Here is a 27,429-nt window from a genome sequence, read left to right as displayed (position 1 = left end):
GATATTTGACCAAAACTTGAGTCCTTTTGATTAACCCAGTTATTACATATACACTTAAGGATGTGCAGAGAATCAATTATAAAAAATAGTGGCCAAGTTGGATTAGCTGGATGTGGGTAAACTATACTGAGTTTTGGAAGTGGGCTAAAAGGTGCCACAGATTTCCTATTTATAGCATTGTTGTCACTCACTACACAAATAACTTTGAAACCAATGATGTGAAGGCCACATAATATTTTCTTTACATACAAAAATAGCTGTTGAGCTACAGGGTTTTTCATTGGAGGGACATGCACTACTACTTTAAAAGAAGGCAGCAATGATTGTATCATAAAGACATATGCTGTAGTAGCAGTCTTGTCACTATCAAGTGCTGCCTCCACAATATTTCCTCCCTTGTAATCAAAATAAGGTTTAATATGAATTTCATCCATCATTAAAGAAATGGTACAATATCTTTCCTGCAGAGATCTAAATCTTTCCTTAAGATACTGGAGCATAGCACTCTCATTTTGTTCATTATGAGGGCCATTACTATATGAGGAACATATTTTCTGTAAAGCTCTTGGATGAGGAAGAATAGAATTGCCAAAAGACCTTCAAAATTTGTAGGCATGAGGGGAGATAGAAATACAGAAAAGTGAGGATTAAACCTATAGTTTTCCTCAGTGTTACACAGCAACTTATCTTGCTAACTTAAGAATTGAATTTGCTTCTTTTTTTCTTCATCTACAGAACGACACATGTTGTTGTTGTGGTCCTCAGTCCTGAGACTGGTTTGATGCAGCTCTCCATGCCACTCTATCCTGTGCAAGCTTCTTCATCTCCCAGTTCCTACTGCAACTTACATCCTTCTGAATCTGCTTAGTGTATTGATCTCTTGGTCTCCCTCTACGATTTTTACCCTCCACGCTGCCCTCCAATGCTAAATTTGTGATCCCTTGATGCCTCAAAACATGTCCTACCAACCGATCCCTTCTTCGAGTCAAGTTGTGCCACAAACTTCTCTTCTCCCCAATCCTATTCAATACCTCCTCATTAGTTACGTGATCGACCCACCTTATCTTCAGCATTCTTCTGTAGCACCACATTTCGAAAGCTTCTATTCTCTTCTTGTCCAAACTGGTTATCGTCCATGTTTCACTTCCATACATGGCTACACTCCATACAAATACTTTCAGAAACGACTTCCTGACACTTAAATCTATACTCGATGTTAACAAATTTCTCTTCTTCAGAAAAGATTTCCTTGCCATTGCCAGTCTACATTTTATATCCTCTCTACTTCGACCACCATCAGTTATTTTACTCCCTAAATAGCAAAACTCCTTTACTACTTTAAGTGTCTCATTTCCTAATCTAATCCTCTCAGCATCACCCGATTTAATTTGACTACATTCCATTATCCTCGTTTTGCTTTTGTTGATGTTCATCTTATATCCTCCTTTCAAGACACTGTCCATTCCGTTCAACTGCTCTTCCAAGTCCTTTGCTGTCTCTGACAGAATTACAATGTCATCGGCGAACCTCAAAGTTTTTACTTCTTCTCCATGAATTTTAATACCTACTCCAAATTTTTCTTTTGTTTCCTTTACTGCTTGCTCAATATACAGATTGAATAACATCGGGGAGAGGCTACAACCCTGTCTCACTCCTTTCCCAACCACTGCTTCCCTTTCATGTCCCTCGACTCTTATAACTGCCATCTGGTTTCTGTACAAATTGTAAATAGCCTTTCGCTCCTTGTATTTTACCCCTGCCACCTTCAGAATTTGAAAGAGAGTATTCCAGTTAACGTTGTCAAAAGCTTTCGCTAAGTCTACAATTGCTAGAAACGTAGGTTTGCCTTTTCTTAATCTTTCTTCTAAGATAAGTCGTAATGTTAGTATTGCCTCACGTGTTCCAACATTTCTACGGAATCCAAACTGATCTTCCCCGAGGTCCGCTTCTACCAGTTTTTCCATTCGTCTGTAAAGAATTCGCGTTAGTATTTTGCAGCTGTGACATATTAAACTGATAGTTCGGTAATTTTCACATCTGTCAACACCTGCTTACTTTGGGATTGGAATTATTATATTCTTCTTGAAGTCTGTGGGTATTTCGCCTGTCTCATACATCTTGCTCACCAGATGGTTGAGTTTTGTCATGAATGGCTCTCCCACGGCCATCAGTAGTTCTAATGGAATGTTGTCTACTCCCGGGGCCTTGTTTCGACTCAGGTCTTTCAGTGCCCTGTCAAACTCTTCACGCAGTATCTTATCTCCCATTTCATCTTCATCTACATCTTCTTCCATTTCCATAATATTGTCCTCAAGTACATCGCCCTTGTATAAACCCTCTATATACTCCTTCCACCTTTCTGCCTTCCCTTCTTTGCTTAGAACTGGGTTGCCATCTGAGCTCTTGATATTCATACAAGTGGTCTTCTTCTCTCCAAAGGTCTCTTTAATTTTCCTGTAGGCAGTATCTATCTTACCCCTGGTGAGACAAGCCTCTAGATCCTTACATTTGTCCTCTAGCCATCCCTGCTTAACCATTTTGTACTTCCTGTCAATCTCATTTTTGAGACGTTTGTATTCCTTTTTGCCTGCTTCATTTACTGCATTTTTATATTTTCTTCTTTCATCAATTAAATTCAATATTTGTTCTGTTACCCAAGGATTTCTATTAGCCCTTGTCTTTTTACCTACTTGATCCTCTGCTGCCTTCACTACTTCATCCCTCAGAGCTACCCATTCTTCTTCTACTGTATTTCTTTCCCCCATTCCTGTCAATTGTTCCCTTGTGCTCTCCCTGAAACTCTCTACAACCTCTGGTTCTTTCAGTTTATCCAGGCCCCATCTCCTTAAATTCCCACCTTTTTGCAGTTTCTTCAGTTTCAATCTGCAGTTCATAACCAATAGATTGTGGTCAGAATCCACATCTGCCCCTGGAAATGTCTTACAATTTAAAACCTGGTTCCTAAATCTCTGTCTTACCATTATATAATCTATCTGATACCTTTTAGTATCTCCAGGGTTCTTCCATGTATACAACCTTCTATCATGATTCTTAAACCAAGTGTTAGCTATGATTAAGTTATGCTCTGTGCAAGGCGGCTTCCTCTTTCATTTCTTCCCCCCAATCCATATTCACCTACTATGTTTCCTTCTCTCCCTTTTCCTACTGACGAATTCCAGTCACCCATGACTATTAAATTTTCGTCTCCCTTCACTACCTGAATAATTTCTTTTATCTCGTCATACATTTCATCAATTTCTTCGTCATCTGCAGAGCTAGTTGGCATATAAACTTGTACTACTGTAGTAGGTGTGGGCTTCGTATCTATCTTGGCCACAATAATGCGTTCACTATGCTGTTTGTAGTAGCTAACCCGCATTCCTATTTTTTTATTCATTATTAAACCTACTCCTGCATTACCCCTATTTGATTTTGTATTTATAACCCTGTAATCACCTGACCAAAAGTCTTGTTCCTCCTGCCACCGAACTTCACTAATTCCCACTATATCTAACTTTAACCTATCCATTTCCCTTGCTTTGAAGTTGTCCTTCTATCCAAACATGAAATTTGTGCTACATCAAGATCCTCATTAAGCGTTACCTGCAATGACAGTTTTAATGTGTGCTGGCATAACACCCGCAGCGAAATATTATTCTGCAGCTGTTGGCATCTCATACACCATGACAATGAAGAAACTGTTAAGTCAAAATTACAAAATAATTGCTATGTTAATATGCAGAATCCAACATGATTAAGTTATGCTCTGTGCAAAATTCTACAAGGCGGCTTCCTCTTTCATTTCTTCCCCCCAATCCATATTCACCTACTATGTTTCCTTCTTTCCATCAGTGTTACCATGACACATATCATTTAAAATGTCCTGTATAAGAAGACACTGGCTTTTTAATGAATTTTCTTTCGCCCTGACTAATTCTTTCGCTTTGTCTAATACTGTAAACAAATCATTGCTATTCAAAAGTTTGTCTGATATTTTGCTACGGCCAATCTTTCTTATCTCAGTGTTACTTTGATAGGCAGACAACTGCAACTCACTTGTCACTACAATGGATGCAGAGACAGATGGAGCGAGTAATACAGTAAGCAGTAGAAATAAGGCACAGTCACTTCTCCTAACAATGGTCCACTCTCTGGGGATGGGTTTTCTTTCTAAGCACTGCAGAAATGCTTCAAAAGTAGGAGATAACTTCCTTGAATCATACTCTGTTTTGGTTACTACACTATCATTAATTGCTTTTAGCAGACGTTCATCGTCTAATCTAGCTCACCTTTCCTCTGCAATTTCTCGAGAGCTGGTGGATGGAGTAGAGAAATAGCTTGGGCAGTGTGGTAACACTGATGGAACAGCACCCTTTCTAAGTCTAGGTCTCGAGAGCTTGACAGTAAGCTTTGTGCCTTTCATTTCATCATAACATTCTGTATACTGGCAGATGTCAGATTCGGTGAAGTGAAGTTCACAAACCTATAGCAAAGTAGTGTGTCGGTACAGTATACAGTGTGATATAGAGATGAATGTCTGTATGTGAAAGTAAAAAAACACTGGACACTCATTCATTTTCCACCAATATCAACTTGATAGGTCACACCTTAGTGGAAGTACATACACCATGATCTACAACAACATGCATATTGCATTGTAATATTCTTTTAGTAATTAGTACTATAAGCACTAGGGATCTGCCTCAGTATGATGAAAATACCTGTGAAATGCTTGTGTTGCAGCAGTACTCTGATATTTATGGAACTAAAAGAGTGAAGTTCCTATTGTGGATTAAGTGTCACCAAATTTCAGTGAACTGTTGGATTCTGCATATTAACATAGCAATTATTTTGTAATTTTGACTTAACAGTTTCTTCATTGTCATGGTGTAGGAGATGCCAACAGCTGCAGAATAATATTTCGCTGCGGGTGTTATGCCAGCACACATTAAAACTGTCATTGCAGGTAACGCTGAATGAGGATCTTGATGTAGCACAAATTTCATGTTTGGATAGAAGGACAACTTCAAAGCAAGTGCATGCCAAACACAAAATAAAGTTGAACAGATGCCAGCATAAGTGACACACCTCAATAAGACAGTCATGACCATCCAGCTGGAAGTATGTTATGAAGATGTCAACTAAACATTCCGTACCAAGCTGTGCTGTTTGAGCTAAACGACACTTGACATGTCAATTAACGAACTGTAACATTTAAAATACGGGATAGATTAAGTAACTGGATGTGTTGTTAACGTGAATATCGTTACGAGGCAGCTCAAGTGATACAGGACACCACTGAAATCTGGTTGTGATTGCACCTATTCTGCAGTGTAACCTGAAGTGTAGGTTAGGTTGAAAGATGATTACTTGGTTGTGAGTTGGTGAAGCCAATGATTGTGACTGCCTAATAACACGGTTTTAACATGTCAGTTTTTTCAATTGGTGAAACTGATTTGTGATGTCCTGCACGTAACAGCATTTTGCTCTGTGAAGGTTGAGTCCCTCTTCTTTCCATCTTACGGCTTTAATGTTTTAGCAAGGTGCAAGTATTTCATGTTGGTTAGCATATGGCTTATAATATTAGGATTGAGGTTTATTTTTGGGTCGTAATGCAATTTTTATGTTCTGTATTTTGTTACGATGAACACCTAAGGATATGATTTGATATTACAAAAGCGGTTATGTTACTATAAATAAAGATTCGTATACAGCTGGAAGTGATTTGCGTGTCATATATGTATTACTTCGGCTGTGGTTGCCCACAACAAAAAGTATTGTTTGAGAAAGTGGCTAATGGCGCACTGTTGGTCAGAGAATTCACTTTGCCTTCTACATAGCGGACGCGATGTATTGGCTGAAGTCAGCAACTGTGAGCTGAGCTGTTGGCACCAGTTGTTTGGACTAAAATTGATATGGTTGGCATTCAGAGAATTAGTTCTGGAACACAGATGTTGATTATCAATAATCTATAGACTTTTGTGGACGTACTTTGATGCATTTTCTACTTTATATTTTTTCCACTTTTCCTTTCCATTTTAATTTTTCAATTTTTTTTGGGCACCAGAGGTCTCCCAGTCCTTGGGGACCCTGTGGCTTTGCCCCAGTTTTCCCAGATAGTTATACCCCATACCAGAAATTCTATTCATCCTGCCACTGTGCTTCACTGAAGTGACATACGACAAAGGCAAAGGTGGCTGCCACATATCATATGAGTGCTGACAATTACAAATATAGTTTAATGGATGAAAATATTAAAATGAACATAGGAAATGTAAGATTTTGTGTTATATGTAGTATAACACCTGTTTACATGAGAACATATTGTTATACTAAAAAGTTTTACTCAGTGATCAGTATTTGTTCCCCTTGAGCAAGAAGTTAAAAAAAGCCTTGATAGTATTTTGATAGTAGCAATATAAAGTAAAAAAAAATCAAAACAATCGAAAAATTATAACATAGAAGAAAAGAGTGGAGACAAAGAATGAGGTAAGATGCCTGCTAGCAGTGGAAGGAGAGATTTATCCATCATTACTAGTGCCTTGGGTTAAGAACAGGGCTAGGCATGAAGAAAACCTTAAATACCTAGAAGAGGAGGTGTATCTGAGCAGAAAAAGAATTTTGAATCAAATAAATAAAAACAGAAAAGGCATTGAAATTTCCTGGCAGATTCAAACTGTGTGCCGGACCAAGACTCGAACTCGAGACCTTTGCTTTTGCGGGCAAGTGCTCTACCTCCAGGCTGTGACTAAGCTGTGTCTCTGCAATATCCTTTCTTTAAGGATTGCTAGTTCTACAAGGTTCACAGGAGATCTTCTTTAAAGTTTGGAAGGTAGGAGACGAGATACTGGCAGAAGTAAAGCTTTGAGGAGGACGGGGCACGAGTTGTGCTTGGGTAGCTCAGATGGTAGAGCACTTTCCCGCGAAAGGCAAACGTCCCGACTTTGTGTCTCGGTCCGGCACACAGTTTTAATCTGCCAGGAATTTTTATATCAGTGCACACTCCGACACAGAGTGAAAATCTCATTCTCAGAAAATGCATTACCCTGTAAAAGTGGGGAGCTGTCACTAGCTAAAAGTCTCACACGCCACTGAATGAAGTGCCCATTTTGAATAAGAGCGGAAGTAGGATGCACAGTATATCTCTCCTTTGCTGCTCATAATTCTTTATTGGGTGATGTCACTATTTTCCTCAGTTATGATTTGTTGCTTTCTGTTAAAAATGCTGTGGATGTTGCTGACTCTCGGTTTGAATTCATGCTGACTGATTTTATTATATTTTCAATTTCCCCTCTGTCAAAATACCTGTCCTCCAGTATACCTAACACTTTCTTGGCAAGACCTGTGGATGTTGTATAGTCTTCTAATGTAGCACAAAATATCAATGTCGCAGAAGCAAGAACAGGTCACCGTAGTGGTCTAGGTCTAGCTGTTTGTGTTTTTGGCTAGTGTGTCAGATGCCCTAGGTTCAGTTCATTCTCACTGAATTTCAACTGCAAGTATAAGGTATTCTTGGGACAAAATGTGCTATTTAAATGTTTCAGTTTCCTCTAGATAATTTCCAAGCCCATCTTTGGTAGCCATATGCAGAGTATCTAAACTTGTCACCATTTTCAGATTAATATGATGACAACTTTGTGTGTTTGCCTGAAGGCCAACATGTTAGAGGCACAGGCAAAACTTCTGCCATGTACTCCATACATCGAACAATGTTGAACATCATCTGCTGTTGCAGAATAATGCCTGCCCACATGTTGCCAAGATAGTTTAGAGTACGCTGCAGAAGCTGCGCAGGAAAGCCCTTACACATCCTTCACACATTCCTTGTCTTTCCCCATGCGATTTCTGCATTTTTAGAGCCCTGAAGAAAGACGAAATAGTACATGCCTGGGTACAGTTGTGGTTCTGTAGGCAACTGCAAACATTTTTCCAGGAAGGCATTGACTGTTCTGTCTTGCAGTGGAATAAATGTACTGCCAGTTTTGGCAATTACTTTTAAAATAATGAACAGTTAAATTACCTTTTTTTCCATGTATCTCATTTTCACTTGACTGTCCAACATAAGTTCGTATGGGATTAAACAATTGTTAAACACAATTTTCTAAATTGCACCTAGAGATTTCATTTGAAAGAGACCGAGTTTTTTAATTGTAAATTACTGATATCTCATGTGTTATCTCACATATGTGCTATAGATTTCTACTCCTGTGGAACTAGTGGGATGTATCGTATACATCTACAACTATGTAGGTACTCCACAAGTCCTCGTACACTGTTTGGCAGAGCATAATTTGTACCACCACTAGTCATTTCCTTTCCTATTCTATTCACAAATAGAGCAAGAGAAAAACAACTGTCTATAAGCCTCTGTGTGAGTCCTAATTTCTTATATCTTCGGGTCTTTACGCACAATGTATGTTGGCGGCAGTAGAATTGTTTGGCAGGCACCTTCAGATGCCAGTTTTCTAAATTTTCTCAATAATGTTTCTCGGAAAGGATGTCGTCTTTCCTCCAGGGATTCCCATTTGAGTTCCTGAAGCATCTTGGTAACACGTGTTGTTTGAACCAACCAGCAACAAATCTATCTTGGATATCTTCTTTCAATCTGACCTGGTACAGATCCCAAACACTTGAACAGTAATCAAGAATAGGACGCACCAGAGCCCTATATGTGATAGGAGAACTTTCCGAAAATTCTTTGAATGAACCGTAGCTGACCATTTGTCTTCTTTATTCCATGCATTCCATATGTCTCACATGCTCATGCTCATGCTCATTCCATTTTCTATCGCTTTGCAACATAATGCCCGGATATTTTAACGACTTGACTGTGACAAGCAGGACACTAGTAATACTGTGTCCGAACATTACAAGTTTGTTATTCCTACTCATTCGCATTAACTTAGATTTGTACACATGTAGAGTTAGCTGCCATTCATCACACCAACTGGAGATTTTGTCTTGTTTCTTCCTAATGCCACTCAGACACCACTGAATCACCAGTAAGATGTTAATAACTGCTTATCTGCCTTATGTCACAGAAACACTCTACTGGCATTTTTGACTGATTTATTAACTTCTGTAATCATAGTTGGTATGACATCGTGATCGCTAGTCCCCGTTTCTATACTGCCATTGTCGATAAGGTCCGGCCTATTTGTAGCTACCAGATCTAAGATATTTCCGTTGCGTGTGAGCTGCTGTGCTAGCTGTTCAAGACGGTTTTTAGAAAAGGTGTTCAAAAGTTTTTCACATGACTGTTTGTGTCTCTGCTCCCCGCAATGAATCTATAGACATCTCAGTCTGTACTCAGTAGGTTCAAGTCACTTCCAACTAGTATTGTACGGTCTGGATATTTACGCGCCTTCTGATCGGAGACTTCATTTGAATGACTCTAGAACTGTCACAACGGAATCTGGTGGCTAGTAATAACATCCAACAATTAACTTTGTTTCATCTACACATGTCATACGTGACCAGATAACTTCAGTGTCACACTCAGCTTTGACCTCAGTGGAGACTAATTATTTTTAAACTCCAGTGAATACTCCCCATCCTATGGCCTCTAATCTGTCTTCCTAATATATGTTCCATGACTCACTAAGTATCTCAGAGTTTACTTCCATGGGTTTCAGCCAGCTCTCGACTCCAAGAATAATATGAGTGCGACAACTTTTGTGGATGGCAGTAAATTTGGGAACTGTCTTATGAATATTTCGACAATTTACTGATAAAAATTGTCAAATTGTCTGTGTTCTGAATGGAATTTGACTTCCCTTGCTGTGCATTGATCGGCAAGTGTACACCAGAGCACCTCAAACTACTGCCTAGGCCAAAGGACCCTCATGTGCACTTTACAAGTACTCTGCTACCCAAGTAATCGGTTCCTTTGTATAGTGCACCACTGACTTAGCGAGGGGAGACATACAAATCCCCAACGGTCATGCAGGTCTAGAAATCCGCAGCCAAGACTGTCACAGTCGACAAATCCTTTAACTGAGACCCTTCTTGGCTCCAAACCAAAGGACCCCTATCAACTCTGGGAACAATGCTGCAAATTGCAAGCTCTGTGTGCACACTGCATGTGATACCAGGAGTCTTCACCACCTCTGCCAGCTGCCTGTATGAACTGAGGATGGCCTCAGAACCCATGCAACAGGTGTCGTTGGTGTCGATGTGAGCCACGGACAACTGAACCTTACATTGATGGTGTCGAGCAACTACAGATGGCTGGCACAGCACTTGCCCTCCCCTTACACACACACACACACACACACACACACACACACACACACACACACGAAACAGAGATGTTTCACTAAAGACTGTTCCAAAGTCAGAGGCTGACACTGTGATGGTACAGGATCCTTGGATCCCAAATCGCTCTCATTTTGTGTAATCAAACCGAGCACATATACGTACATGCCTCTGCCCTGCATTCATTTAGTTTATTTATTTATGTTTAGTCCAAAAGCCAGCTCACAATAGCATTTTTTGCTACATAACAATGTCTGTTACTGTGGCACTCAGTGTATGCATGCCTTAAAGAATACTTAATTTTCTGTAAGTTGTTCCCAAATATATTATAATAAATAGTTTCTCTCTGAAGAAATAATTATTTCAGAAGTAATAACATTGTTCATGACAGGTGTTTTAAAATGTTCACATTGTAAGTGAAGCCAAATAGTTTTTATACGGATAAGTGGCCATTTGTTGTGGACTGATCCAGAGAACATTAAAATTGTTTGTGACACAGAGATTATGGTAAACTTGCTTGTAGACTACTTCAAAACTGATGCAGATAGTTTTCTTTTGTTTTTAGAGGATTTGGATGATGACCAGCTGCCCAGTATACCAGCTGTGGTTGTGAAGATGTTTCTTGTTCAACCAAAGTCATTGCAAGAATGTCATATTATGTTGCAAGCACCCTCCAGTGTGGCTGATGATGACCACGTTAACACAGTTTCAAAGGATTCTCATGGTAAGATATCAGAATAATTAATCATCAATAATAGTTGTAAATATTACATAATTAGATAGATAAAAAAATCTACTCTCCAAGCAGCGACAGGAGGAAACACATATACAAGTTATAGAACTGTGCAAGCTTTCATAACCAGTGGCTCCTTCTTCTGGCATCTATACTAGTCATCCCGTTTGCATGTCTCCCCTGACTCGAGATACTGGGTGACATTTCTGTAACTCTTCCCATTTCCTAAACCTTACCAGTTCTTTTCCTTCATCTGTTTTCCCTTCTTTTCAATCCTGCCAGAAGGAGCCACTGGCTCCAAAAGCTTGCACATTTCTATAACTTTGGTATTGGTTTCCTCATGCTGCCACTTGTTGAGCAGATTTTTTTATCTATCCAGTTATATTAGAGTAATCAGTCATTTTTAATTTAAATGGGAGCAGTTATGCCATGAGATGTAATTAATCATGTAAATTCAGTTTGTGGTAAAGAGAAAAATCTGCCAGTGATATGACGCAAAAACATAGTTTCTTAGTCATGGTTACAGTAGATCACCGACAACAAGTGGTGGGTGGGTGGTGGTGGTGGTGGAAATGGAAAATACCAAATAACTGATTTCTAGTAACATTCTAAGCTGCAGATGTGCTTCATTACCTGAGAACTATATGTGTAGCAAACAAGAGAGAGATGGAAAATGATCGTTTTTACTCAATGTCATGATGTTCCCACATAAAACTGATACATTTAGTAAACTTAAGTACCTTCTACTTGGATCACAAACAAATTGACAAGGAGTTTCTTCTGAGAATAAGTGAAGTACTGAAAGGCTATTGTCCACATATTTGCTTAGTATACATGTGATATATTGTAAAAAAATCTTTTATAAAGGATGTTTCATAAAATCGTGACTGTTTAGAGGGGCATTTTGATATATGTTCAATAAAAGCTAGGACCATGTTCCAGATTGTATGGAAGATGTCAGAGATCTCTAACAGTATAATATGGGCTTTATTCTTAAAATCTGTGGCTTTCAATAATTACTGTAATATCCTTGTCTGGTGAGCAACTGATTCCTGTGTGACATGAAATTAACTTCTGTTTTGAAGTAGGACATAGAACATGTGCATAGCACATTGAGAGCTGTACAGTTTTGAATAACTTTGTACATAGTTTTGTAGACGCATTAATTTTTACTGCTTTCCCCAGATAGACATTTAAAGTTTGTCCTATTTATTTAAGTATTATTCTTGCTATTTCATATTTTCTCTTGGGGACAGACTCATTGTGTATGTGAAGTTCTGTGTTCCTAATTATTATTTGTTTTAATGTATCTTAGAAGTGGTGTGTGGTGAACTGTTAAGATTTATGGCTCTATATTGGTAGTGTTTCAGGACAGTTTCTCGGATGTCTCACTGAATGTAATAACCATGAATGGCACAGATTTAGATTCACAACTAATTAATATTGCAAAAGATGAGATTGCTGACTCTCAGCAGCCAACCAGTCCAGCCAATCAACAGCATACACGACAAGAACAACAGTTAAAGCACAAACAAGAAGAAGAGAAACGTAATGATGAAGAAGATGATGATGATGAGGAAGAGGAGGAGGAGGAAGAAGAGGAAGAGGAGGAGGAGGAAGAGGAAAGAGAGCAACAACAAGTGCAGCAACCACCACAGCAGTTAAATTTGATGACACCAGATGCATTTAGCTCTCCAGCTAAAAAGGAAAGCCCTACTGAAATTCTTAATCCATTAGTGGTCAGTTTTAAAATGTTTCTTTTGTTTGTAGTGTTGTGATAGCATAGGTATTCTTAAACTAAATTCAACTACTAATATTATCTTACTAGAAAAATTAAGGGGATATGGTAACCAACAAAAGAAGATTGTGGCTCCAAACTTCATGATACAAATTTCCTCACTCAAAGAAAAGAGCAAGTTATTGCTGTGGTTAAGACACGGAACTTGCCCTTGGCCCAACCTGGATTCGATTTTCTTTCTGACCAATAACACCTGGTTTTTCCAAGGTTTCTCAAAGTTTCTCAAGGTAAATGCTGGGATTGTTACTGTACAAAGGACACAGCTGATTTTCTTTACCATCCTTCCTTGATCTGAGCTTGTGTTCAGTCCATTACAAACTCATTTTGGTATTATGTTAAATCCTAATCTCCTGTTATTTCAGAGGAGGGAGTAAAACGTTTTAGAATGTATTATTTTGCAGTGGTTATTTGTTTTTTAAGTGTTTAGCGAAATCAGTCAGTAAATTTTTGTATGCATCGGCTTCCGTGTAAACAAGTCCTTTTTAAGTGTTTAAAAGTATTAATTGAAAAATGTAGAAGTGGTATTTCACAGTAATTTGTACATGAATTTTATTATTTTGCAAGTAGAAAAAGTTTGCATTTTAATCTTGACAGCATGACCAAAAATAGAACTATTGAGTATGAGATAGGAATATGTGCTTCTCACTATATTTGCTTTGACTCTCACTCCAAAATCAGAGCTTTGGAATACTTGAAAGATGATTCAGGTCTGTGTAAGGCAAGTTTTTACCAGATTTCTTGCAGTTGTGACTTGACATACATAGTTGAAACCATCGGGTCATTCAAACCTGTTGCGTTGCATATGTCACACATGATTAGAACAGCCAGACAGATCTGCAATTACTGAACATTGTTTTGAAACTGGCCATCCCACAGAAAGCATAAGTGCAAAGGTTTTGCTCTTCACTACTACCTGTTTAATGAGAAAGTGTACCATGATCCTGTTGACATTAAGCTAGCATGTGACCTTACAAATAAGTTTGGAGTAAATTCTGCATGGGATTCTACTCTCCTCCTGAGGAAACATATTTCCTCTCTTACTATAACTATGTAAAGCATTTTCATGCTAGTTATCTCTTGTTGGCAGTGGGTACTGATGGCAACCATGTGTAGTTTCTGTTCCAGCTTACTCTTCTACGTTGTCTGTACTGACACAGCTGCCCCAGCTGCGGGTTAGATCCTGAAACACTAGTATTTTGCATTGATTTAGTGCCTGTGAGGAGTTTTATTATAGAAATGTCTCTAATTTGAAAAACACTACGTGGTTGTGTTCCTGTGAACTATTCAAAAAGTGAAGATGCTGGGAAAAGGTTAACAGTTAACAATACATGCTACGGTAAATCTTCGGCCTCTGACTTCATGAATAACTCGAGGAGCATTTCCTGTTACTTGAATTTGTCCTAAACATATATAACTTCATTCAGTCATACCTGTATCATTCTGATCATCCAAGATCGTCCCCTTTTGACTCACGAATGAGGTTTATCATTTTCCTTATCCAGCCCTGTTGAAGTTGAGGGTTTGCATAGAAAAGCCCTGTGTTCTCTTATTTTAGATTGGTCCCAGTGCAAAATGTGACCTTGTCTACCTCTGTAGCTGAGTGATCTGTGTGGCTGACTGCAGTGCAGAGGACGAGCGTTCAGTTCCCAGTACTGCCAGGGATTTTCCCTTGATGAGAGGACTGAAAGGTGCACTAAGCCTCAAGATGCCAACTGAGGATCTAGTTGACTGAGTAGTAGCACTTCAGGTCACGAAAACTTAAAACGGCCAAGAGAGGGGTGTGCTGACTGCATGCCCATTCATACCGCATCCAGTGAATCCATGGCAGAGAATGACACAGTGGTTGGTTGGTAATAATAGGTCCCCCTGGACCTGTGGACAGAGTTTACATTTACTAGTTCAAAATGTGGCCTATGCTTCATAGTCTTAAACTGACCCCTTGTCCAGGATGTTTGCTAATTCACTTGCTATAATATCAAACACTTCTGGGAAAAGTTGTTGAATAGTGGCCCAAGTGCTTTCATAAAAAAATAATAAGTCTTTTATTATATTTTTAAGTGGGAGTCACATGCCATGCATACTTGTGCACAACACTGTCATCAACAGTCCTCATCTTGTAATGTTTAGTATAAATCACATTATGTATCTGTTCATGTAACTGACATGTGCATGAACATGTATATAGTGTGATCTGTAGTAAACATTACAGCTTCAATAAATTTTAATGAGGAAATTATTCCAGCAGCCTGTATTTTAGATTCTTTTATTTGCACTAATAGTTTTGGGAACTGCCCATTCTCAAGTGCATCTGTAGTAACTGATGTGGATACATTGTCCACATTTCATCAACAAATCAAGTGCCATTCATATCTGTGCGCAACACAGTCGTCAACAATCCTCATCTTTTAATGTATATATACACACGTTCATGCGCATGTGTTAGTTACATGAACAAGTATATGTAGTGTGCTGAAGATTAGATGGGTAGATCACATAACTAATGAGGAGGTATGGAATAGAATTGGTGAGAAGAGGAGTTTGTTGCACAACTTAACAAGAAGAAGGAACCGGTTGGTAGAACATGTTCTGAGGCATCAAGGGATCACAAATGTAGCAATGGAGGGCAGCGTGGAGGGTAAAAATCGTAGAGGGAGACCAAGAGATGAATACACTAAGCAGATTCAGAAGGATGTAGGTTGCAGGAAGTACTGGGAGATGAAGCAGCTTGCACAGGATAGAGTAGCATGGAGAGATTCATCAAACCAGTCTCAGGACTGAAGACCACAACAACAACAACATGTAGTGTGATTTGTAGTAAACATTACAAGATGATAACTGTTGACAGCCGTGTTGTGCACAGATTGTCCGTGATTTGTTCATGAAGCAACGATGATGTGTCCACACCTGTTACTATAGATGCGCTTCAGAATGGGCAGCACCCATAACTATTGGTACAAATGAAATAATCTAAAATACTGCCTGCTGGAGTTATGTCCTTCCTCAAATTTACGGAGACTGTGGGACAAACCTGGAAGAAATTCTCCATTTCTCTTTGCTTGGATGATTTTTATCCTAATGTCAGTTCACCTATGACCTTCCACCATTTTTGAGTAATTGGATCTATCTCTTACACCTCTACATGGATTTTTCTCCATTATTCCAATTGCTTTCCAATCCTCCTCAACTTCTTTCACCCAATATTCCCTGAAGCATGTTTTTTATATTACACAGTCCAGTCACATTAGTGCGACCACTACCTATACTCGATGTCTGCATGCAATAACCACTCACAGATTACAGGCGGCAGCACTAGCAGTGGAGAGTATGTGAAGTGCGTCAGCAGGATGTGGAAAACAGTGCAGTTAGTATCATTATGCAGAAACTGAACAATTTACCTTACATCCAAAAGTGCTTGATCAGAGGCTTTCGGGCCAAGGGTGGAAGCATTTTTGAAATGGCTTAAGTTTGTGAACTGTTTGAGTGCCACTGTGATTAAAGTATACCATGCATGACAAACTGGTGCTATCCAAAACCAGCACTGAGGCATGACTGCCCAGATGAACCAAGGGGCTGCCAACAGCATCTCCTCAATGACAGTTCAGAGAATGTTGCTTTGGGAGCATCCATGCTAACTGCTCTTCTTCAGTGACAAAGGCTGGAATTTGCATGCTAATATTGAAACTGGGTGTCCACTGAATGACAACAGATGGCCTTTACACATGAATTCAGTCCATTGTCTGAAAGAAAACACCGTCCAACAATCGTTGGAAAAATCCAGGCTGGAGGAGGGAGCATTATGGTCCAGGGAATGTTTTTGTAACATTCTGTGGGTTATCTAGTCATTCTAGAAGGCGTAGTGGACCAACATAAGTATCCATGTATCTTCCCTTACAAGCAGTGTAATGTAATTAGGTATATAAAAAATCTTCTCACCAAGAGACAGCAGGAGAACACACATGTGAAAGGTAGTACAGTTTGCAAGCTTTTGGAGCCAGTGCCTCCTCCTAGCAGTAGAATTGAAGGGAAAGGAAGAGGGGTCAAGGAAAATGACTAGTGAGGTTTAGGAAAAGGGGTAGAGTTTGGAAAAGTCGTCCAGAACCATGGGTGAGGGGAGGGATGGTTGCTTACTAACAAACAACAATACTCATGTTTTGACAGCAGCCATTCTTTCCACATCAGATGATCCCTTCCTGTACAGCCTGGGCATCTGAGGCAAATGTATTTGATCAGATGCAGGAATACCCTCCATTCTCACCTCTGCCTTTGCTGGACATAATTACCTCACCGACCTAGTTCAAAAGCAGATTTTGTGGGCCATTACATCCAATCATGGTACTGCTGATATCTCCATAAAACAACTTAGGTGTACACCACCTGTCACTCAGTATTATCCTAGTCTTGAATGTACTAACCAGCTACTTCGGAAGGCTATGACTTCTAAAATCATGCTCTAAAATGAGATCAGTTCTGTCCAGCATTTTGCTCGCCATACCTAGAATAGCTTTTTGTCAACCTCCCAATCTCTGCAGTATCCTTGTCAGACCCTGTACTCTTTCTGCACCAATCTCCTTACCCTTTGGCTCCTACCCTTGTGATTGTCCCCACTATAAGACTTGCCTGTACACCCTTCTACCCACCTATACCAGGCCTGTAACTGACAAAACATATACTATCAAAGTGAGAGCCATATGTGAAACTTCACATCATATATCAGCTATTATGTAAACACTGTTCGGCCTTTTACATTGGCATGACTACCAACAAGTTTCTCAGTCAAGATGAATGGACATAGGCAGAGGATATATACTGGCAACATACAATATCCTGTCGCAGAACATACTATAAGACAGGCTCATCCAAGTAATGCACCTGGCGCGCGTGGCTGTGCCCTTCAGGTGCAGGGCAGTGTAGTTCAATGCCCCGTATGTGACCGTGTGTCACTGGTTTTGGCATACGAATAGGAGAGACAGCTGCAGAGTGACAGAGACCACACAGCACTGCTCTGCACTTAGGGTGACCAGACTTCCGGATTAATCCGGACATGTCCTCCATTTTTAGCTCTTTGTCCGGGGTTCGGCAGATTTTTACAGTGTCCAGCTTTTTCGCAAAGTTGAGCGTAATACAGTTAAATTCGTCCCGCTCTATTGCTCTTTTCTTAAATACTTTAACTATTGGCACAGCCTTCGCGATAAACACGCACGAAGGCGGTGTCAGTAGATGGCACCAGGATCGTCGATGTTATCGTTGATCTACATATAAGCGAATGCAAATATCGATTATTTAAAATTTTCGTTTTGTATCTTCACTTTGTATTGGCTTGGCTTCCTGTAGTGCACGTGTGATTTGTGAGTGTAATTTTTAACCCACTGAATTAAGTAAAATATTTGGCTATGCCTAAATGAAAGTGTACATTTTCTGATGTCCTTTCCTGCAAATATCTGGCTTTAAGAAAGGGAGAAATGAATTTGAAGTGGAATGTAAGATAGGTGGAGCTGAAACGTACGTCTCAGTGGCCAGTAAAGGTAAGAAATAACTAGACAGATTAACTGTCATGGTTTTATTTCATTGTTTCATAGTCATTCAATTTATTTGTATTCGGAAGGTTATAGTGCAGTTTACATGTCGTCAGCTGCTGCTTGAATTGTAGATGTTGGTAGCGGTGCGTCGAATGAAGGGAGTTGAATGGTCGTACGTTTTTCGCTTTGTAAACAATTCCGTGTTGTTCACATAACAAAACAATTGACGCCACACTGTCACCATAATCAGTGTTTTTAATTTTTTTATATTGCTCAGGTAATCACCACTTGACCATCAGTAACAATTAACTACTGGTTTTACCGGTAATTCCTGGCAGTCACGTGACTTGTCCAAAGCTGACTGGTGGTGTCCTCATCTGCAGTTGACCCATTTGATGTGTCCTCTTTTTTCCTTCCTTTTTCCTCCTTTTTGAAGCTTTTTGTCCTCCTTTTTAAACAATTGTATCTGCTCACCCTAACTGCGCTGGACTGTCCTGCGGTCAGATCCAATATAAACAAAATAACAGAGGAAGCGCAGCTCTGTAAAAGAGGTCAATGAGTGGTAAAACAACCAAACTATTTACTGTTTACGTAACAATTAGTGTTTGTGTGTCAGAATTGCTACGCAAAGCTTTAGAAAACAATATCCAAAACAAGAATCGAAGAACAACTTCATAGTTTTCTCACCCTTAGGTTGATTCTATTAGTATTGCGCATGCACACTCATCATATGTACAGCAGGCATCTTCTGAAAGATATATCAATTTCTTAAATGACCTAGTGTTGTCATAAATATTATATTTTAGAAATTATTTTACGTAAGAGATTGTCATTATTACTGTTAGTAGTTACAAGTAAATATTTTTTGTTGTATTCCGTGCTACAGCTCTTTGTATCCCTTTTCAGAGTTTAGACATCAGATCCTTAGTTTGCTGTTCTGTACGCAATAATTTTAATTGACCAACTTTGAAAACTTTTTAAAAAATAGGGTTAGTATTATAAAGACCTTTAATCTTTACAGTCAACATGGTTAAAGAAGACAGTTAACATTTTAAACATTTTTCTTTTTCAAGGAAATGATTTTGTCTAGGTTTGGTACAATATTCTGGGAGACCGCTAATCTCAAAGAATTAGTTACTTTTTTCTTGCTGTCTGGTGAGCAGTTCTTAGATTTAACTAGCTTTAAAAGGGAGAAAAAGGGTTCAAAAATATAGAGGGAGCCAAACATTGAGAGAACTTTGGTCAAACTGTTTCATCCAAGAGGAAAGAAAAGTCATTATTGTGAAATGGTGCCCCCCCCCCCCCCCCACACACACACACACACAAAAAAAATCACTATTAATTATAAGGAACCAGGAACTTCTTATGGCGCCAGCTTGCTCCCCTTTTCTAGAATTCTCAGGTTGTTTTACTCCCGTCCAAGTTTAATTAGCCACCCTGTTCCATATCACTGTCAGTACTTTGCAGAAGCTCATTGATACTCCTACGGCATGTCTCGCAGTGGTCTGTGCAGGGAATTGTGGTTATTCAGGCTTTTGGCAGATGGTCACATTAATGTGACTGGACAGTGTATGTTGGTCAACACGCTGCCGTCTATCCTCATGTTGTGCCCTGCAAATCTCGTCTTCATTTGCAAATCATGCTTGAAATGAGTTCTGTTCTCATTTACAGAGTCTGTCTTGGTCTAAATATCCAGTCTTTTTATTTATTTATTTATTTTTATACCCCAGATAGATTTAAAAACTTGTTATGCTGCCTCCGACAAGATAAATCCCTCGTGCCCAAGACTGCATACAACACATTATTTCTGATTTATCAGCATATAATACAGCATTCCTCAATAAGTTTTTCTTTGCATATGTTTTATCTTTGCAACATGACATTGTTTCAGCAGTATTTGGGACCCGCTTATTATGCACTTTTTTGTCTTTAGCTTACCTCTCTTTCTTTTCCTTCAGATATCATAAGCTGTGTGTATTCTCCCCCACTGATCCTCATTCTTTCAGCCAGTCATCACATTCAACATCATCATCATCAGGATTTCCTTCCAGCGAGCCAGGTTGGAACTTGGTGAACGATATGCCTCCATTGGTTTCTGTCCTGGTATAGCTTTTCCCTTTCCACTGTATCCTGTGTTACTCCTCTCCTCGTGAGATCTCAAAGCACTCATCCTCTCCTCTGTAGCCACTGTCGCCTGCACTTCTCTTCTTACATTATCATTCCTGACTGTCTCTCCTAGTATTTTGAAGAGCTGACCTAAGGAACTTCATTTCACATGCTTGATTTGACACTCTTCTCTCTTATTTATGACACAGACATCTAGACTATACATCGTGATTGGCAGGAGAGAAGTTTTATACATGGTCTGTTTTGCTCTGATGGACTTCCTTGTCCCAGATTAGGAAGAAGCCTGATCCTTTTGTTATTCTTTTTAAGACTTCTAGTTTGGAACTTCCATTGCGTGATAATGATGCTACCGAGATAATTGAAGCTTTTCACATATTCAATCTTCTCCCCCTCCAGTATGATGTGACAAGGTGTGGGTATCCTGCTCATCTTCATTGCCACTGTCTTGTTCCTACTCACAGTTAACTCGAATTTTTTAAATTTTGTGCTCCAGTAATCTAGTCTCCTCTGAACTTCCATTTCTGTCTCTCCCCGAATGGCAATGTCATCAGCAAAAACAAAAGCATTGTGAGATCTTCGTTTTCTTCTTCCTTGATTTCTTTCATGATTATGCCCATAAGTGTAATGAAGAGTAAAGGGGAGAGCGAACTGCCTTGCTGAACACCTCTCGTCGTCCTAAACCATTTTGATCTTCCCTTTTTTAATTAATGAATCAGGAACATTGTGTTTTCTCAAGCATTCCCATATTTTATCCCTTGGTACACTGTCATATGCTTTTTCCAAATCCACAAATAATACTATCAAGTCTTTTCCTTTTTTCCAATACTTCTTCATTAACTGATGGAGGGAGAAAATGAGATCTATTGTTCCCAATTACTTCTGAGCCCAAGCTGTTGTTCCTCTAATTGGTGTTCTAGAGTTTTCTGCAATCTTTTTTCTATGACTTTTCCATTATCTTAAGGCAGAGTGAAACAGTGTGATTCCTCGGTAGTTGGTGCATTTCTTTCTACTACCTTCTTGAACAATGATATTGTAATTCCTTTTCTCCATTCATCCAGCACTTTTTTTTTTTCTTTCCATATTACCCCTAGCACCTGTTATAACCATTGTATTCCATGTATTACTGTGGCTTCAATCATATCCACTGTCAGCTCATCTACTCCAGCTGCCTTCCCACTTTTCATCTGTTTCAGGGAATTTTGTTTCTGACCAGGATATTGGATCCTGCTCCTCCTCTAATTCAATGACTTCGGTTCACTTTCTTGTGCACCTTACCCATTCAGTAAGATTTCAAAATAATTCTTCATCTCTTCTCTTATACCATCCATGTCCCTGATAATATCCCCATTCTCTGTTTCAATTGCTCTTGTGTCTTCTCTATCAGATCTTTTACTTTTCAATAACCCATATAACAGTTTTTGGTTCCCTTTGCTATCCTGCTCTAGTTTCTTGGTGGATATTTCCCAACTCTTTCCTTTTCTTCTTTCACAATTCTCTTTGCTTGGAGTTTCTTTTGTCAGTATTCCTGCTCCAGTGTTGTCACCTTGTGTTAATCGTTAATCTTTTGGCACCAGCCCCTGGTTCTTTCTTTTTTCAAACTCTGCATTTTTCTTTGCCATATTACGTTTTTTAATTGCGTCTTTTACTCTATTGTTCCACCAACTGGTTTCTTTGTGTTTTACTTAACCCTTTATTTTGCCACATATCTGCACAGCACTGTTAACTATTGATGTTTTAAATAGGTTCCACTCTTCCTCTACGTTACCCCTTTCAGTTTTTTGGCAATTTTTGTGCTACTAGAGTTCGGAAACTTATCTTATTTTATTCTTCTTTCAACTTCCATTCCTTAACTTTTGGCTTTCTGTGTACAGCATTCAACATTTTCATCTTATAATTTAGATCAGCTTCTAGTAACCTGTGGTCACTATCCAAGTGCTCACTTGGTATGACTTTAGTGTCCCTTACTTTTCCTCCAATTAATTTGCCTGTTAATATATAGTCTAGAACTGTCTTAATTTCCCATCCCAGCTATATCTAGTAATCTTAAGGCTATCTTGTTTCTTGAAGAATGTATTCTTCACTAAAAGATGAATCTTTATGCACAGATTTAGAATTTCTTCACCCTCAACATTTCATCTTCCATATCCAAAGGGCCCATCACCACCTCATATCCATTTCTATCAATGCCAATGTGAGCATTCAGATCCCCAATTATCATAATGTTGTTTCCTCTTACTTGGTCTTCAAGTTCTTCAAGGAATTTCGTTTTTTTTTTTTTTTTTTTTTTTTTTTTCCTCACTGCACCCTTGCTGAGGTGTGTACACGTGGAGTATAGGAAAATTATTCTCTCCCGAGTTCACTCTTGCTCTAATTATCCTTTCACTTACAAAGCTCACAGCTTATAAAGCTCAGCCAGTATCCGCATATAATACCTTCTTATTATGTACTATATTGAGGTCAGCTTTCACAGCAATTTCAGCAAGAGTTTCCAGTTCTTTGCATGTTTCTTCATTCTCCATTCTTCAGTGCCATATTGTTGGCAAAAGTTGGGCAGTCTTCTCAGCTGTTGTTCTGTATTTTGTGTCCCTTTTCACCTGTCTCCATTTTGTGATCACTTTATTCAGTACCAAGTTATTCAAAATTGGTGACAACTCATCTCCTTGGCGAATTTCTATCTTTAAAGAATTATAAAACTGAATTTTGCTGTCTGACAGCTCAAGCAGTTGTGCCTCCCAGTGTGTTGCCCTTTCATCTGTTGGTACCCAGCCCCCCAGCCCCTTGGCACAAAGGAATACAAAAACGTATCTGTCTACAGGACATGCTATATTTAAATGTTCTATACAAATTTTATAGATACTTCAGTTTCCTTCTTGTGTATCTGCTTGTATTTCTTTACCTGTAACATTTGTTCACCTGTGTTTGGTGTTGAAGGTGTGTGTGTGTGTGTGTGTGTGTGTGTGTGTGTGTGTGTGTGTGGAGGGGGGGGGGGGGGGGGGGAGACTGCAGTAGAGGCAGATGAAGCAGAACAAAGTAGAATTAATACTGGTAGTAACATGGGGAAAAATAAATATTTACACCTGAGAAACCCCATGACAGTAAAAGACTGAAAGATTTAACAGAAAGGTAAGTGTTGCTTGGGCTCAAATGTGAGACATTAGCTTTTTTTATGTCTTGGAGACATGGCCATAAACTTCACACTCTTGTTTGCTTTATGCAGACTTCAGTATACAGATTTACACCGGTACTGTAAAGCTTTGCTTTAAACGTGTGACACATTATCAATATATTTCAATGAATGTCAGTTATGATTATTCAGTTTTTTAATTGCGCTATGGTATTACATAGAACTGCATCAGAATAATAGCATAATATTACCATAAAGTCCACAACTTTTGTTGTGTCTTGTGCTGTTTTGATGTTTTGTGATTATTTCTAATGATGACACTAGACAACTGCATTAAAGATAATTAATAACTGCGCATTCTGGTTATCATTATCAGCCAGTTGTCGGTGGTGGAAAGTTCTAAGTTTAGGCAACTTTAATATAAAAATTCAGTGACATTATAAAGAACACTGAAAATAAATTTCTGTGTATTTAGCTTTGATAATTCCTTGTTATTGATTCCTTTTTGTGTACAAAAAATTATTTTATAAAGTTTAACAATGCATTGTATGATAATCTCTGTATTTGTCTTTTTTTTATTTTCAAGGTCTCCCGCCATAATGATTCTTCACACATTCCAAGAATTCTGGATGTGCCAATTTCAGCATCTCCTGTAATCCAAAGTATGGACATAGCTTTAGACTGTACAGTAAATGGTGGTTTGGCACTTAGCAGTGACTCACCAAAGGTACTATAACTTTTCATATCCTTTTATTAAGTAATATAGTAAGTCCAAATAAAATTGCAAATTAAGCTTGAACCTGCATTGTCATATGACAGAGATATTTTGTAATATTTAATTTAATTGAAAGTGCAAGCATCTAGTCTGGTACACACACATGGTACAGTGTCATATTCCTTTTCTATGACTTGGTGTGGATACTTCCACTTTTATTTTTAAGTAAAGATGTATGTTATCTTCCCAGTTAGGGAAATGGGCCATTACAGTTCAGCAATCTCTTAAGTATCATTAATATGTATTGCATTAGTATGTTACGTATGTATTACCTAAAAAGTAATCTCCATAACAGTTAAAATATTTGTTGCTTTGGAGGACAATGTGGCCCTTCCACTTGTCAGCCTATACTTCAGAGTGACTTTCAATACCTTTCTTCATATGTACCTATTTCAATTTTTTTTTTACTTTAGTGCCTGTGGGTCTCCTAATGATTGAACCCAAAGACTTCCAGGATTTGATACTTTGTGTGGCAAATGTGCTGGTGTGAAAACTGACTCTTCATAATTTGTTGTCTTCTGTTTACCTTTGAAGAGTTAAGCCAGTTGCGGAACTAATTTACACTTAATGCTGTTAAATCTTCCAGAATGGTACAAGCTATTCATTTAACTCCTTATTCAATATAATAGAGGGAAACATTCCATGTGGGAAAAATATATCTAAAAACAAAGATGATGTGACTTACCGAACGAAAGTGCTGGCAGGTCGATACACACACAAACACAAACATACACACAAAATTCAAGCTTTCGCAACAAACGGTTGCTTCATCAGGAAAGATGGAAGGAGAGGGAAAGACGAAAGGATGTGGGTTTTAAGGGAGAGGGTAAGGAGTCATTCCAATCCCGGGAGCGGAAAGACTTACCTTAGGGGGAAAAAAGGACAGGTATACACTCGCGCACACACACACACACACACACACACACACACACACACACACCCATCCATCTGCACATACACAGGCACAAGCAGACATTTGTAAAGGCAAAGAGTTTGGGCAGAGATTCTTTGCCTTTACAAATGTCTGCTTGTGCCTGTGTGTGTGTGTGTGTGTGTGTGTGTGTGTGTGTGTGTGTGTGTGTGTGTGTGTGTGTGTGCGCGCGCGCGCGCGCTAGTGTATACCTGTCCTTTTTTCCCCCTAAGGTAAGTCTTTCCGCTCCCGGGATTGGAATGACTCCTTACCCTCTCCCTTAAAACCCACATCCTTTCGTCTTTCCCTCTCCTTCCCTCTTTCCTGATGAATCAACCGTTTGTTCCGAAAGCTTGAATTTTGTGTGTATGTTTGTGTTTGTGTGTGTATTGACCTGCCAGCACTTTCGTTCGGTAAGTCACATCATCTTTGTTTTTAGATATATTTAACTCCTTATTCCTATTGATCTATCATCTAATGATAAAGATGGAATTTTGATTGACATTTATTATACATATGACCAAAACTAGTATAAATCATAACTTTCTTTACATATGACATTCAAAGGTGTTGCCTTGATTTCACAGGTGGGGGCTGACAAAGCATTCATAGCTTGCTGTTATTCTTGAGTGTTATGTTTAAATTTTGTCGTCTTATTTGCTGAAAAAATGGCTACACCAATTCATGAACGTTAATTGTTACAGAGAGAAGGATTTGCAAGTGGAGGCAGTAGTCCTAGTAGAGAGGTGCAAGAGATATTATCGTTGAAGAGTCCTGAATGTTTGAACCACAGTTTCTATGAAGAAAAAGCTGAATCAGATGACTGCCTAAATATCCTTAATCCAGTTGTAAAGTGAGTGCTGCTTTATCGAGAATATAGTTTTTGTTGTGTTTTTAATTAATTTAACCAGTGCCTCAGACAAAGGCTGTAAAGTTAAGAACATGTGAAAGTGAATACACCAAAAGAAGTCCAAATATTGGTAATGTAGCGAGAGGTTTACAAAATCAAGGAAATGGGCCTTGTAAATTGAAAATTGTTGTTTATGATAGAGGACAAGCATTAGCAATAGGTCATTTTAGAATTTGAGCCTGTCAGATTTATTACACTGCAGTACCCCATGTGTGGTGTCAGCTTGCTTTACTTAAGAAGCATGTATAACTTGACTTATCTGACTCCCTTCTATTTGCCAGCATAGAAATGACACTTTCATAGAAGTTCAGCTGAACTCTTGCTTCTCAGATGACAAGTGCCTTGTTAATTTTTTCGCATCAAATGGTCGAAATACAAAGGTGATAGACATTTGGCATGAGACTAGCAGAATGTAGCAGCTGCAAATGCATCTCTGGGCAAAGCGGCTAATGTTTTGCAATATTGGTATAACAACTTACATTCTCAGTAGGCACTGGAACTGCTCGTAACACATTAAACAGGCGATAGTCCACAGCCTTCCTGTTAAATGTTAAAACTCGATAAAATTGTGAACTGAAAATTGAATTACGTCGTAAGTTGATTATCTCAGACTTATCAGATCTTGGGTTTAATTTAGGAGCCTCTTCAGTATACATATCACTATAATGTTTATCATGTAACACACAACTTTGAACACTAAATGTGGTCAGACTTCCAGGCATTCCCATCTTATACAAGTATGGTAACTCAAAATGTTTTCTGTGTTTGCTTGCGGCAGTTGGTACCATCTGCAGGTGTTTGACTGCTTTGTTCATATAAATGCACATCAGTAGCCATGTGATCTCCACAGCAGGTGTTCAATATTCTTTCTCTTGCAGAGATAAAAATCTGTTATACAGGTAAAAAGTCATTACCAGGATTAGTGTGGACTGTGACCAACTGAGGATGTTCCCACTTACTTAACACTGTGAGGGATTTTATGGACCATTAGTTCACAGGTTGCTGGATTGGGATAGGTAGTACACCGATTGCTTGGCACCTTAGAAGGTTTATCAAGAATCAAGTGTACCAGACACAAGTTCGTGACCTACCAGATCTGGACTGTCGCATTCATGCACCTGTCACAGATGTTACACCTGCTGCAAAACACTTGGGAGAGAAGTGGATTACAAATTAGGTGTCTGTTGTGTCATTAATGGTGCACTTGTGAAAAGCATTTTGAGTTACTGTACTTGTAGAAACATACTGTCAATACATATCTTAATTACTTCCCAAGCTA

General features: G+C 38.9%; 1 protein-coding gene across 1 annotated transcript in view; it reads left to right on the top strand.

The window, feature by feature from the left end:
* LOC126237014 (enhancer of mRNA-decapping protein 4) overlaps window positions 1–27,429 on the top strand; it is a 137,131-nt gene that overhangs the window by 88,378 nt on the left and 21,324 nt on the right. The window contains exons 9-12 of the mRNA XM_049946744.1: window positions 10,823–10,981; window positions 12,353–12,729; window positions 24,142–24,282; window positions 25,945–26,093. Coding sequence (XP_049802701.1) covers window positions 10,823–10,981; window positions 12,353–12,729; window positions 24,142–24,282; window positions 25,945–26,093 — 826 coding nt within the window. The remainder of the gene's footprint in view (window positions 1–10,822; window positions 10,982–12,352; window positions 12,730–24,141; window positions 24,283–25,944; window positions 26,094–27,429) is intronic.

The sequence above is a fragment of the Schistocerca nitens genome, chromosome 2, assembly GCF_023898315.1.
Source record: "Schistocerca nitens isolate TAMUIC-IGC-003100 chromosome 2, iqSchNite1.1, whole genome shotgun sequence".
NCBI lineage: Eukaryota > Metazoa > Arthropoda > Insecta > Orthoptera > Acrididae > Schistocerca > Schistocerca nitens.
Note: the sequence above shows the minus strand (reverse complement) of the source record. Positions and strands in the feature narration are given on the sequence as shown.